Source organism: Phymastichus coffea, unplaced genomic scaffold, assembly GCF_024137745.1.
Source record: "Phymastichus coffea isolate CEN01 unplaced genomic scaffold, Cenicafe_Pcof_1.1 PCOF00044, whole genome shotgun sequence".
Lineage (NCBI taxonomy): Eukaryota > Metazoa > Arthropoda > Insecta > Hymenoptera > Eulophidae > Phymastichus > Phymastichus coffea.
This window is the reverse complement of record NW_026706855.1, coordinates 734,487-748,489: the sequence shown is the minus strand read 5'-3', so window position 1 is coordinate 748,489 and position 14,003 is coordinate 734,487. Positions and strand designations below refer to the sequence as shown.

The window sequence follows — 14,003 nt, the reverse complement described above, 5'->3', positions numbered from 1 at the left end:
ATTTTCCTCTCGCAAAAAAATTGCTTTGTACATGGTTGAAATATTTTGGGTTCCTAAAATGCAATTTCTTGTGACATGCCTTATTGTCTCGTCGCCAGAACAGTGATTGTCTTGTGTGCAAAGTGTCTTGGTTATTGGGAAAACGTCGAAACTGTTTTAGTGCCAGATGAAAAAGAAAAATCGCGAAGTCGGACGAGTGCTGTGTATGACTGTGTATAGGCCAGTGTAGCGTCGCAAACGAAACGAGCGTAACGCGATAGAAAAGTCAAGTATGAGAAATCGTGATGAAATTGCGAGAGATATCGGAGAGCAAGTATTTAATTATCGGAGAATGTTCTGCTCGGATTATGAAATCTCGCGCGAAACTATGCCGATTCTAACCAACTGTTTCGAACGAATCCAATTAGTGAAACTTATCTATGATTCATTAGCCTTCGCGAGACACAGCTTTACAACCATCAGTGTTGGAATACTTGAGCATTGCGCATGTCAGAAAAGCGACAAGTTTGATAATCTTGAAATGCAAAATTAAATCTTTCCATTTAGCATTGTATATAGCCACTGATGAAATGGAAGAGGAATCCTATAATCCATCGATTCCTTCGATCGTCCGTCGATGGCCCGTTGGAACTTGGCTGCACCCGTGTCGTCGATTAATCGACCGATTAACTTGCACACACATATATACTTAATTTTTTGCTAGTGTCTTTAGTTAACCGCATGACGAACCAAACAATTATTAACAAAAAAAACAAGCAACTTGTCTTAAATTGTATATCTGTACATTATGCGCGTGCAGCTTTGTTTTCGCTCGACTTCCCATGCAGAGACTTGCGAAGAAACTCCCTCAACGAGAGTTCTTCATTGATCTCGCAGCTGAACGAAAGTAAAAACCGAGTCACGAGATTCGACTTCGAAAGCGACTACACGACGAACCAAGCAGATCAAGCTAAACGCGCGATCGTGCAAATTTTCCAGATTCAGGCAGCAATCCGGAAAGTGGTCCAAACTCACCGCCGACGGTCAACAATCCGCAGTCGTCGCCTACAGCAGGCGGTGGCTCGTCGACTCCGATACAGGAAGAGGGCGAGAATGCCAACTATGCCGGCCAACTCAGTAGTGCCAGTCAGCAGGGTAGCCTGTCCGATTTGTCGCTGTTCAGCTCGCCGTCCATGCCTAACATTTCACTGGGCCGACCTCATGTTCCATCCAGCTCGACGGTGAGTCCACGAGGATACATTCCGCCTCTGAAATAATCCGCATCGGTCGCTTCGGTTAAATTTACCAAGTTTCGCTGTGAAAAGTCGTTGCGCCACCACTGCGCCCATCAACTCTCATTCTCATTGCAGAGCGGCACAAAGTTAGCCACGGTATCGGAAGCCGAAGTCCGAGCAGCATTCGCAGCGCGACTTGGCACCCCATTGACAGGTCAGATGTTGACGGGTACGTTGCCGTATTACCCATCGCTGACCGTGATCGATGGCCAGCCGACGTACATTCACAAGCAGATGCAAAGTCTGGAGCAAGCGGTGGCGAGTGGCAGCGGAAACGGTAGTAGCGGTAACGGCACTGGTACTGGTGGTAGTCGGCACACGATTTACCATCCTACCCCAATAACCGACACCCAGGTGGCTCATGCGCGACTTCATAAGGCTGGTCACCGGCCTTTAGGTAGTATGTTCACCTTCCACTTGTCTTATCTATTCAACACCTGTAGCTTGATTGTCAAGTGACGCTGGCACCGCTTGTTTCTCTTCGTTTCTTCGTATGACCTGTACGCACAGTGGGCCCGCAACGCACCCCTCAAGCAACTCGTCAAGCGGGCTTTGTGGTTTCAGATTTTTCGGACTTTTCTTTACCGACTGGTCCTGCTCTCTGCGACGATGTCATTGCCAGATGGTGCACCGAGCGATAAACAAACCCAACCCCCTTTTGTTTTCGAATGCGCATGAATTCATTTCGTCGCGGTATAGATGTCTTATTCGGATGGTTATTTAATGCGTGCTTCGTACACAGCACATCTCGCGGCATCTCGGGAAGCATCCACAAAGCACAAAGCCTGCACCACCAATCCACCCGATACCGCCCGTGCTGATGTTATTTCTTTTTTGCAAATGCAGGTAGAACGCAATCGGCGCCACTGCCGCTGGGACACCCAATGCTGCAGGGTGGCATAATGGCCCCGCCAACGAGTCACTACTTGGCCGAAGATTATCTCGCTGAGAAGCAATTGCACGAGCAACAGCAAACGCACAATTACCTCAAGCAACAGATCCGGCAAACTGTGCTGACGCGAGTGGGCTCGCGTAGTCAGCAGCTTGACGAGGCACCGGAATCCGAGGAGTCCGAGGTTATCGACCTTACTGGAAAGAAGGACATCTCCGGTTGGTAAACTTGTCTATTCTCAAAGATTTCCTGTGGAAAAGATGTTAGACTGTCTGGCACATTTATTATTGAAGGATTAAGTAAAATGTTAAAGAATCGATTGTTAGAATATCGGGCTGATTTGGCAATCAGGTCGTTTTTTCAAATATAATGCATCGACGATAAAACGGCATTCACTAGTCAACGACGCGGTAGGCAAAGTTAACGAGCCCCCTTAATGTTTTGAAAGCAGCGGCGAGCGGAAGTAGTAGCGCCGGCAGTAGCATAGAAGAGAGCGAGATCTCGAAGCAGCAGCGCGACCGCGAGCAATTCCTTCAGCAGCAGCGGGACCTCTTGATGCGCCAAACACTGCAGGTCAACGAGCCAAGCGGCATATACTCCAGCGCGAGGAGCTCGCCGTCGGCGAGACCGCTGTCGAGGGCTCTCTCCAGTCCGCTGGTGCATTTGGGTAAGTTTGCGAGCGCACCCGATGATGACTGGTGCTGAGGGGTAATTAGTCCCAGCTACAATGATCATCCCTCGTTTTGTATTTTTAATGATTCTGAGTTTGCGCTGACGCCGCTTACGAATACTTTTCTTGCTTTCGGAAAGGTTCATTAAACATCCAAACAAATTTATCGCGTGCTACCCAAGAGCATTTGTTGGTTATTATGAATATCGTCATTCGCATACTCTATTCACACAAACATTAATATTTAATTGCATTGCTAAATCGTTTTTTTTTCTTGATGCGATACTTTGGCGATTAGATGTAAATGTTATTGTTATTAAGTTATATTACAGTTCAAATTTACGATTCGAAATTCTTGAAACAATGCAAATATAGAGAGAATAAAACGAAGGAAGAAAAGTTAAGGGTTGTTTCTACGATACTTTATTATAACTTTCAGGGCCACAAGTAGCAACAACAACGCCCGAGGTGTATACGAGAAGTCCGCGCGATCAACCGACAACGGGTCTAGCCTACGATCCGCTGATGTTGAAACACGCGTGTGCCTGTGGTGAGACTGTACGTGGTCATCCAGAACACGGTGGCCGATTACAAAGTGTCTGGGCAAGACTCCAAGAAACTGGACTGCTGCAGCGATGCGACAGAGTTCGATCGCGAAAAGCCACTCTCGAAGAGATTCAATCCTGCCATACCGAAGCGCACGCCTTCCTCTTTGGTAAGCTATTCGACATTCATGTGTCTATTAAAATTATTCGCCAAAACGTAAACATTATTTATTACATCGATTTACTTTCAGGTACAAATCCATTAACGCGGCAAAAGCTGGACATGTCTAAAGTACCGATAACGAGTTTCGTACGACTGTCTTGTGGTGGTATCGGCGTAGACAGCGATACTACATGGAATGAAATTCATACTGCACCAGCTGCTCGCATGGCTGTCGGTTGCGTAGTAGAGTTGGCCTTCAAAGCTGCAATGGGTGATATTAGGAATGGTTTTGCTGTCGTACGACCACCTGGACATCACGCCGAGGCTAACCAAGCTATGGGCTTTTGCTTCTTCAACTCTGTTGCTATCGCTGCCAAACTTGTATTGCAAAAACTCGATCTTAGGAAGGTCTTGATTTTGGATTGGGTGAGTGTTTCTTTATCCTTTTTCTTTGTAATTGTTCGTTTGATTTTTATTATCACGTATCAAATTTGATTCAATTTTGCTAAATAAATAAAAACATTTAAACGAATTATTTTTTCTAAATTAACATTTTTAATCTAAAACGGTATTAGTAATCAGCTATTGTAACATGCATACCCTGACAGATTGCTTTAATGTATCTTACTGTTATCTTACTGGCTTGGCTTAACGTGACAATAGACACCTCCTATATACTCTTGTTCTCCTAATACTTTGCTCCATCAGATGTTTCGTGTGCTGATCTATTAGATAACTTGCGAAAGACTCAGATATTTTGTATGTATACCGCTACCAAATTTAATCTTAACGATTACGCACTGAAGAACACAAAAATAATTGCAAAATGTCGTATGTAAATTGATTATGGAAAATTATTAGTATAAATTTTCTTTTGTAATAAAAGATTTCTATATTTATATGTTGTCGTTTAATTTTTTTGTATTAAAATTGATTATTAATTTATAACAACAAATGATTTAAAAAATGTCTACGTAGCTGTTGTTATTATTTGATAAATTATTCCTAAGTTTTTTTGGTGTATTCTTAAGAGTAATTGTTATAGAAAGTAGACAAATTTCATGGCGTAGTATTTGAAAAGAGTATTAGTTGTTATGATATCATGCTCTCTTAATACTCATTCTCGTTAAAAGTATGATTCGAAACGTCTTTGCGACGTTCTAGAAACGTTGCAAAAACCTGTAGAAACATATTTTTATGATGTAATAGAAAGCGTTTATATTCTTAAAATATATTCGAAGAATTAGACATCTTAACAATTATATTGTAAAGAAAATATAAAAACTAATAAGCAAAATAAAAATTAGGCTTGATGAATAATTGTCGCTAAAATTAAAGAGTTAAAAAGCAGAAATACCGTTAAACTTGTAAGTACAATGGATATCCTCCTTTTCAGGACGTGCATCACGGTAACGGCACACAACAGATGTTCTATGACGATCCACGAGTGCTGTACCTATCGATTCACAGGCACGACGATGGTAATTTCTTCCCGGGCACAGGTGGCCCAGCAGAATGTGGTGCCGGCGAGGGTCTCGGCTACAATGTGAACTTGTCGTGGTCGGGGGGCTTGAATCCACCGATGGGCGACGCCGAGTATCTTGCCGCTTTTCGTACCGTTGTCATGCCCATCGCCAAGGACTTTGAACCGGACCTCGTGCTCGTTTCCGCGGGTTTCGATGCGGCCGTAGGTCACCCTGCACCACTTGGTGGCTATACTGTTAGTCCTGCTTGCTTTGGACGCATGACGCAGATGCTCATGACTTTGGCTGATGGCAAAGTCGTATTGGCTCTTGAAGGTGGCTATGATTTGGCTGCTATCTGCGATTCGGCTCAAGAATGCGTTAGGGCATTGCTTGGTGATGAGCCTACGCCTATCAAGGATGAGGAACTTATGAGGATTCCTTGTCAGAATGCTATTGATACTTTGCAGAAAACTATCGCCGTTCAAGTAAGTTTTCGATTGTTATGTTTTAAATTCCGTTGATATAGTAATAACATTTATTTCCTTATTTTTGCCTTTCAATATCAAATATTTAATCATTTATTACAGTTCATACACGAAATTTATTAATAAAATGCATTTTCACTTATTTTCAAATTTATTTTTGAAGTAGTCATATTTGGAATTTGTAATAAATAGTAATTTAGTAGTGGAAAAATTTTACTCATGAAACTTTTTAAAATAACTATTTAAAAAGATTTGAAAAAAGCAAACAGGTTCTTTCGATCTTCTGTTCTCCTGATACCATGTAGCGCAAGGTTTCTTATTCTTATCTTCTTTAAGAACTCTTCAGGAATACTTTTACGATTCTTTTGGTGGTTATTCGACGGATGCATTGAATTTTATTTTATTTGAAAACTGTCTGATTACTATTGTTTATTGTTAACTTAATCGTCGAGTGCAGTGGTGAAACGGAAGTATTGTTTGTTGTATATTGTTGAAAACAGCAATTCGTTAAACAACATGAAGAAAAAAAGGGTGAATAGTTCCTCAATCGTACTGTTTTCCTGATAGATAGAAACACTCAACTTCTCACTTGAGAGTTCTTCCTCATAATTACAAACGAGATGACGCATGCGGAGCAGTTGGGCGTATTTTCGATTGCTGCTACAATTTTTTCAAATATTGCTATTTCAATTTTAAAAAGTATTTTTTATTGTTATATAAAATTTGACTTTTTCCTTGTTGCTTTACTATTGCAGATGTCACATTGGCCATGTGTAAAACTACTGGCACATACGGTTGGGATGAGTGCAATAGAGGCAAGTCAAAAAGAGCACGATGAGACAGAAACAGTATCGGCCATGGCATCTCTTTCCATGCAGCAACAGAGTAATCTCGCGTAAGTGTCTTGACTTTATTCATTTATTTACTGTGTTTGAAACAAGCGATATCGTAGAGTATTAAATATTATTTTTTATTCGCGGAGCAAGGAATGTAGTGACATAGATATTAATGTTGAAATAAAAATTTGTCATTTAAGGAGTACGCCAGAACATTCCCGCGAAGTGTCGGAAGAGCCAATGGAACAGGACGAGGCCAAGTGAACGGAGCAGCCGAGGCAACCGCCCCTATTGCGGTCTGAATAATTTTTGTACTGTCTGGCGAAAACTGGATCGAGCGAGGACGTGCGGCCCCCGTTCACTCGTGAGATAAGAAAATGCACGAGCGACGGTAGTCCATTCACAAAAGCGTATTGACTATGAGACGAGAATGAAAGAAAAATACAAGAAAATACAATGAAAAAAAGTATATATATTGAAGCACAGAAACATGGTCCCACAGGGCACTAAACTATTACGCCGCATCGCGACGTAAAACTGAGGAGCTGCTTGCTGCTCTATTTATTGTTGATGTTGATGTTGTTCTTGCACACATGACAGAAATTTGTAAAATTGAGAAAGTAAGTGACCTTCTGCAGATGCGGTTGGTTTTCTTCTTTCTTTTTTCGTTCTCTTTTTTCTTGGCAAAGTCGAGCAAGGGGGCAGGTATTTATTTTTTTTTTCTTTTTCCTCCTCTCTTTGTTCGAATTTAACGAGTAGAGCACTGGATTTTGTCGTTATAACAAGACCTGTGTACGCGCCTACGTACGTCAAGTGTTCAATCCTATTTTTGTTGTTACAACGTCCCCCTGTTTCTCCCCCCAAGCAAGTGTCTTTTTAACGTCGCGAGACAACGAACGCTAATTTAACGTCCAAGACATACTGCAGACGATGAATTTACTTTTCAAATATGAAAATTGTCTCCTCTGTTATATGCAAAAACATCGCTGAAAATGGATACATTGTAAATATGAAAGAAAAAATAACGTTTAAACTAAAGGTATAAAACAAAAGAGCGATTCGTTTTATTGGATAAAACAATTGGTGTTGACTGATTATTTTTAAAAAAGGAAAACAAAATGTATACTGTGCATGCATATCATGCAAAAATTCTTTTGTTAACTTATAATTATGTATCTAATCAGTGATTTCTCGTGACTTGTTGTCAATCGCAAAGCTAGCAAATCATGTTAATCGACATGATTGTGCACAACGTGCTTGGTGAGCTCTCGATAAAAGAGAAAATTTTTAATCAAGCAGCCATGCATCTGCTTAGATACGTTTTAACTGTGTATTTGTGAATAAGTAAGAATAAATATATGATAAAAAAACTAACATAAGTGAAGAAAGACAATAGAATTTAAGATGTTTTTTGTAGCGTATCGCGCTGGTCGCGGGTACGCTTTTAGTTTTTCGCTCGACAGAGAAAAAAATAAAGGTAATGCGCGCTGCACGATTACATTAGCTTTAATGAAGAAAATGGGAAAAAACTTACATGATACACGAGCGCGCACGTGATTCTCTAGGATTAACTTAGTTTCCTGCTGCGAACAAAAGGTGGTGCGATTTTTGTGATATTTTGTAAAACTGTTAAGTAAAATTAATCTACGTGGAAAAATTAAAAAATCGTCGATAATAGAAAGATTGTTCAGGGATAGAAAATGATTAGCTCGATGAAAAGGTAGGAAAAAAGATATGAGAAAAATTGTAAAAGAAGCTTAAGACGCGTTATGATCATTAGTGGAAACAATACGAGCATTTATTTTTATGTCATGCATTTTACAGTGTTAAAGAGAAAAGAGAATGAGAGGGATGGAAGATGATATGATATATGTAAAGGTTTATTACCGAACGAATTAAAGATACTATATGTTTACATAAATTTTGTCATACAAATGAAAATTGTATATTATTATATTATACATTAAAGTATATATGACATATTATATTGAATATATGTATATTACGTAATAATTACAATATCGACGGCTTGTAAACAAAGCTACAGGCAATGTAAGAATCTCAAATGTTTGATAATGTACGCATTGCTTGTATAAATATTTTACTTTGGAGATGAATTATAAAAGCAACTAAATTTACAAAAGGATACAAGTCGCGTTGATATTTAAAACACAAGTGCATATGCGAGTGCGCAGCCTATGCTTGTATACATTGTATGTATGTGTGATGTTACATAGCTCTAAGCGCAACTAAACGACTCGCAAGCACATTATTTATTTATAAATTGCATATATAATACATAGATATTAGTCATAAAGTTAAACACACTAATCGAACACTATCTTTTAAGAACAAAAAGCTATATTACGTCATGATTATTTTCCAAGTTAATTGAAACAAAAAAATCTGAACGATAAACGAGACACTCATTTATTATAATTCTGTCAAAGCATTAGGAATAAAAATGTATATGCATGCGTACAGAGAAGCAAATGAAAATTCGTCCTTCGCCTTTGAAGAGAGAAAACAGGCCTACAAACTTGATCATTTCGCTCTTCAAATGGCAAACTCATCTGTTTATATTTCCGTTGTTCAAGCTTTAAATGAAATCATGAACTCGTGACATTCCGGTATCATCGTTAGTAAACTGATACAAACTAGCTTTTAAAGCGTGCCTGTCTGTTTTTGAATGAGAGGCAATGCGATGAATGAATACATGAACGTATGCAAGTGAAGATGCAGCAAATTATATAAATTAATTATTGAATAAATAAAGCAGACCCATAATGTTATTGATCGTGCACGAGACGACGTCTATGTTAAACATGCCGTTAATTGTAATAGTCATACATTTTTTATGTATATAAATGTACCTCCTGAATTAATTTTAAAAATAAAATTATAGTGATTGTGTTACAACTGCTTTTTCATTTACAACTCCCAAGCAATCGTTTGATTACTTGATTATAGTAAATTATAAATCAATAATACTTATACTAATAATAATTAGTATATATTTCATTACTCTGATTACTATTGAACTCTTTCTTGTTAAATACTATTTTGAATAAAATTCACAGATCTAGAACCGCCCTTGCTGTACTCGGCCGTTTATTCGTCGTGCTATTACGTCTCTTTTACAAAATTAATGTTGTTATATGCTATAAAAATAACAAAAATAATAATGGTATTAATGATACTTTTAATGTTACTATTTTTCAATGTAAAGACGGAAACGATTCAATGCTTGTGTATATTTAATTTACGTACATTATTCAGGATTATTTATGGCAATCACTTTGTCTTGGCTGTAATAAAGAAATAATAATTTATTATGTTTGACCAATTTATTCCGAATGATTTGATTGATTAGTAAGTTGAATCCTGCTTTGCCAAACCTGTAAAAATATCAAGGCACTTCCTCAAGCGTTCAATCGTTTTCTATCCGATTGAATCAGGCATTTTCGTGTTCGGAACGTAGAGACATCGCGAGACGCATCGAGCTGGTGCACGTAGTAGGAGCTCATGATGTCGGAGGAGCTGCTATTTAATATGTGCCTCTGTCATTGTCTCAGTTTATTTGAACAATCACTTGCTTCAATCTGTTAATTTACAAGAATTTTGCTTTGTATTTTGAAACGAAAATGGAAAACATTAAATGATTTAACAATAATAGAGAAATTTTATTGATATATAGAGAAATATAATAATATATCTGCATTTTTCATCAATGGTTGAAATAAAAAAAAATTACTTTTCCTCTGAAAATTCTTAATAATTATAACATAAATAAACTTTAAAAAAATGCAATAAGTTAATAATAACAATTATAATATAAGTTAGCTGGTTCAATATTTTGTCGCCACCTAGCCCGCTTAGAAATCCGTGTTATAAAACCGTTAAATATCGTCATGCATACGACCTTCTCTGTTAATATAGTAAACTTAATTAAATTTATTTATTTGATTTCATTTATTTGTAATGCAGTCGATATATATTTGTTGACTTATTGGCTTATAAGAAAAGAAATGTAGCCTCCGTAAAGGGACCTCTCATTGGTTTCAACTTAGCTGCCATTTGGAGAGTACGTCAGCGAAGGATCTAGGATAGTTGTTGCGAAACTAGTCTAGGCGTTGAGTGTTTGAACGTAACAGGGTATCATGACAATTGAACGGGGATCTTGACCGATCGGTCGTTTGTTACAAAAGATCGTAGTGGTAGATTCACGGGATATTGAAATTACCTAAGCTATTCACTTACACTTGTGTCTGGCTGACAAGCTTGTTTGTAATTGAAATGTGCTGTAGTCTAATGTGTAACTTTATGTCTAATAATTTTCAGTCTTAATTAACTCGTATAACCGTCGTACGTGAATAACATTTGTTTTTATTAACGATTGTTTGTAATGGGTAATTGAAATTGATGGCAAGACGTCCGCAAGAGGACTTGACGCACAGGCGTCTAATACGAAGTGACAAAGGAATGAAAATAGCGAAGAATTCGAAATAGAATTTCGACACTTTCTATTCTCCTGTTACATTTTCTTCAGATTATTCTTTGAAATGTCTTCCAGGAGAGTCCCGCGAAGAATTCTTTTGAAGCACGCGTGTCTGATTGAGATCTTTTCCAATACTTAGCGCAGTATTATTTTGCTGGTGCATTTTAATGTGCGCGACGAATCTTAATATCACATTTTATATCTTTAACAGTATAATATTGGAAATACAAATGCGGTGCAAGTAGGTTTATGGTACTACACGGGAATCCAAATGGGAATCTATAAAAATTCTAGGTAAAGCATTGCCAGCAGATATTTACGTGAAAAAATGCAAACGTCAAAGAGGCCATGGCACGTGCCTACGCAATATTCAAATTGTGAAACGCCTGCGCGGTACGTGGCCGAGCGGCGTGCCACCTCTTGAGTCGGCCGAGTCGCCTGATGCGGCACAACCGTTTCGGGATTTTCGTTGCCGCATTTACTTTCTGTCGCTTATTTCGCGCCGTCGCGGGATTCCCAGAAGGCGCACGACTGAGAGCCAAGACCAAACGCGCATGCGGAAAAAAGAAGAGTTTCGCCTCGCTTCGTCGAGGGAAAATGGAGCTCCTTCAAAAATATGTGTTCCTGATCGCGTTACCGATGCGATGTCTCATTCGAGAATTCTTTCAGACGTCGCCCAGATGACTTTTTACAGGACTCTTCCAGATAGCTCACCTTACCGCATGTCGGAGCAGGTACCTAGTTTTATTTTTATCAGTTAACTGTTGAGACTCGGCGGCTGTCGATTGATCACACTAACAAATTAATATATATGCCGGGATATTATGCTGATTTGGACGCAAACAAATAGACTACACGTAAAAAGGAGTCTCGTAAATAATGATAACAACGTATCAAATCCGTTGCAATATGCGCAATATTATAATTGTACAAGTAAAAATAAATCGACAATGGCATATTCCAACTACAGTAATTGGCAGGCTTAACTACGCCGACAATTTCAAAATAAGGGTCGATGATTGAACGTGAAATGTTAAGGAAGATCTCGATTTATAGCACAGCAATCGTCATTGCCGGCTTTGATAAACAGTATCTAGAAAACCCCAATTGTTACCATGTAAACGTATAGTTGTTACGGAAAGTCCGTGATATCATATTGAAAAATTAAATAAAACCACGTTTAAGAAAGGATTAATGTCAAAAATATTATAAAAATATCAACGTAATGATAATCAATGTTATGAAAATGTCGCAGCTCTAAAAAAGATCACAGCAAAATACAAAGCAAAGCGATTCAAACAAAATGGAGAATGGATAGCAACTACGACAAAACGTGAACAGCAGTATTACTGTTGTAAAAATCAAACATTCACCCCTAGTAGATGGATCACAAAGATCGATTACAAGGTTTTCAACATTTAACTCAAATGTGGTATCCCTAGACAACGTCGAATACCACAAGAAAGTGAAAGTCGAACTCACTAAAGAGGCAGCACCTTTTATACCTACATGATAAAAATTAAAAGCCTAAAACACACAGTGCTACAAAAGACGTTTAACGTGCCGAAAAACGACATCAAATAAACTATCGAAACGTAACTTGATGAATTCATGCCTCAAAGTCACTTTGATGAAGAAAGGGACTCCTCCACTACGTCATTTGCCACTGTAAGGGTGCTCCATGCTGTTGACCTAAGTGACATAAGACACATAAAGGGTCTCCTGGACTGCCTAAAGAAAGTCAATCATCAATCGGTAGTAGTTAGCAAAAAAACAATATGCTAGCCATGACGACATTACAAAACGGCTGCTATGAAAAATTCAGTATCCGCAACAACAATATTATCCCGGAGCGCTGGCAGACTAACAGACAACATAATAGTACTCAAAGATTATTTATATAAAATGATATAGATATAAACGAACATAAATTACAAAGTACACCTGCTACAAAAAGTATCATCCCTCTAACTACTCTCAAGGAGGGATCCTACTACTGGTCAAAAAAGAGATGCAATGTATCCGAGTACAACTTAACATCAGCAAAATGGAAGATCTGGGTATCCAATTTAGCAAGGACCTAACCATTGCAACAGTCTATAGCTATCCGAACAACATAATCGAGGCTATCTTCCGAGAGCAAAAAACTTACCTTCCTAAACTGAGTACATTATCGTAGCTCACACAAGACATGGGCGATAGCTAAACCAAATGCGAAATTAACAAGACACAAAAAAGTAGATCCCATGGAGGGTAAATTTAAACGCGCAAATGAAAACCATCAAAAATCCACTATACCACGATTTTTCTAACAAATATTTGTTAACTCAAACTTTAAACGAAGCTACTTACCTGTTGATTTGAAAAAAAAAATCGCCCATATTGACTTATTCCAACATCCAGGTAAATACATGTTATTTCCACGAAACTATCGACCAAATAAGCTTACTTCCGATCACGAGGAATATTTTCGAAAAAATAATATTAAATTGTATTGATAAACTCGAAAAGCATAACAAAAATCTAACTAATGAACGATTTAAATTTTGAAATCGTAAAAGCACAGTACGACAACTCGCGAGCATAACCGATTCGGCAAGTATAATAATTTTTATAGAACTGTGTGACTCAAGTACGCACTTATGTAACGTCTTTCCGTAATGTAAGTTGTTCATAATGGCACCATACTTTATAGCCCTCGCTGTGCTCGGGCATTAACTCGCTATGCCGTCAAGTGTCAGTTACGGCACCAGTATCGTTATATGTACAAACAAATCTACGGCCACGCTCCACCTAGATTATTAAAATTAACGTTCACACAAAACTTACCCAATTGTGCAACGTCTTTCCATGATGTAAGTATCTCATAACGGCACCTTGCTCTGCTCGAGCACTAACTCCAAGTAAGAAAAATTATTAAAGATTAGAATTCGTACAAAGTAAAATAATCAATATAATAATAACAAAAGTGCAAATGTATACCTCGAATGAATTTATTCGGGACAAATTAGAATTATAGAACTATTAGAAGATTATATCTATTGGTTAATGAAAAGCTTCTATGAAATGCAAACCCGAAATAACGAGTTCATAAGCCACTTAAGAAAATACAATCAAGGTAATGCTTCTTTCAAAATAACATATAGTCGTCGATAAAAGGTGCAAGTAATAAAT

The 14,003-nt window shown here is 38.2% G+C and overlaps 1 protein-coding gene and 1 long non-coding RNA gene across 15 annotated transcripts in view; one reads left to right on the top strand and one right to left on the bottom strand.

Moving 5' to 3' along the window:
- The window catches only part of LOC131664657 (histone deacetylase 4), a 61,464-nt gene extending 52,227 nt beyond the window's left edge, over positions 1-9,237 (top strand). For 11 of the 14 annotated variants that reach the window (XM_058935949.1, XM_058935950.1, XM_058935955.1 and 8 more), the window contains 9 exons: positions 979-1,220; positions 1,350-1,674; positions 2,121-2,384; positions 2,615-2,833; positions 3,276-3,551; positions 3,633-3,970; positions 4,941-5,495; positions 6,251-6,390; positions 6,532-9,237. In XM_058935949.1, coding sequence (XP_058791932.1) covers positions 979-1,220; positions 1,350-1,674; positions 2,121-2,384; positions 2,615-2,833; positions 3,276-3,551; positions 3,633-3,970; positions 4,941-5,495; positions 6,251-6,390; positions 6,532-6,595 — 2,423 coding nt within the window. In that variant the 3' untranslated portion in view covers positions 6,596-9,237. The remainder of the gene's footprint in view (positions 1-978; positions 1,221-1,349; positions 1,675-2,120; positions 2,385-2,614; positions 2,834-3,275; positions 3,552-3,632; positions 3,971-4,940; positions 5,496-6,250; positions 6,391-6,531) is intronic. The other 3 variants (XM_058935956.1, XM_058935948.1, XM_058935947.1) reach the window with 2 other exon arrangements.
- Positions 9,238-9,355: 118 nt separating this feature from the next.
- Positions 9,356-13,725, bottom strand: LOC131664659 (uncharacterized). Its single transcript, XR_009301959.1, has 4 exons — positions 13,659-13,725; positions 9,730-9,933; positions 9,602-9,639; positions 9,356-9,492 (listed from the first exon to the last, which is right to left on the bottom strand). It is a non-coding gene; the product is annotated as an uncharacterized LOC131664659 (long non-coding RNA).
- Between the last annotated feature and the right edge of the window lie 278 nt (positions 13,726-14,003).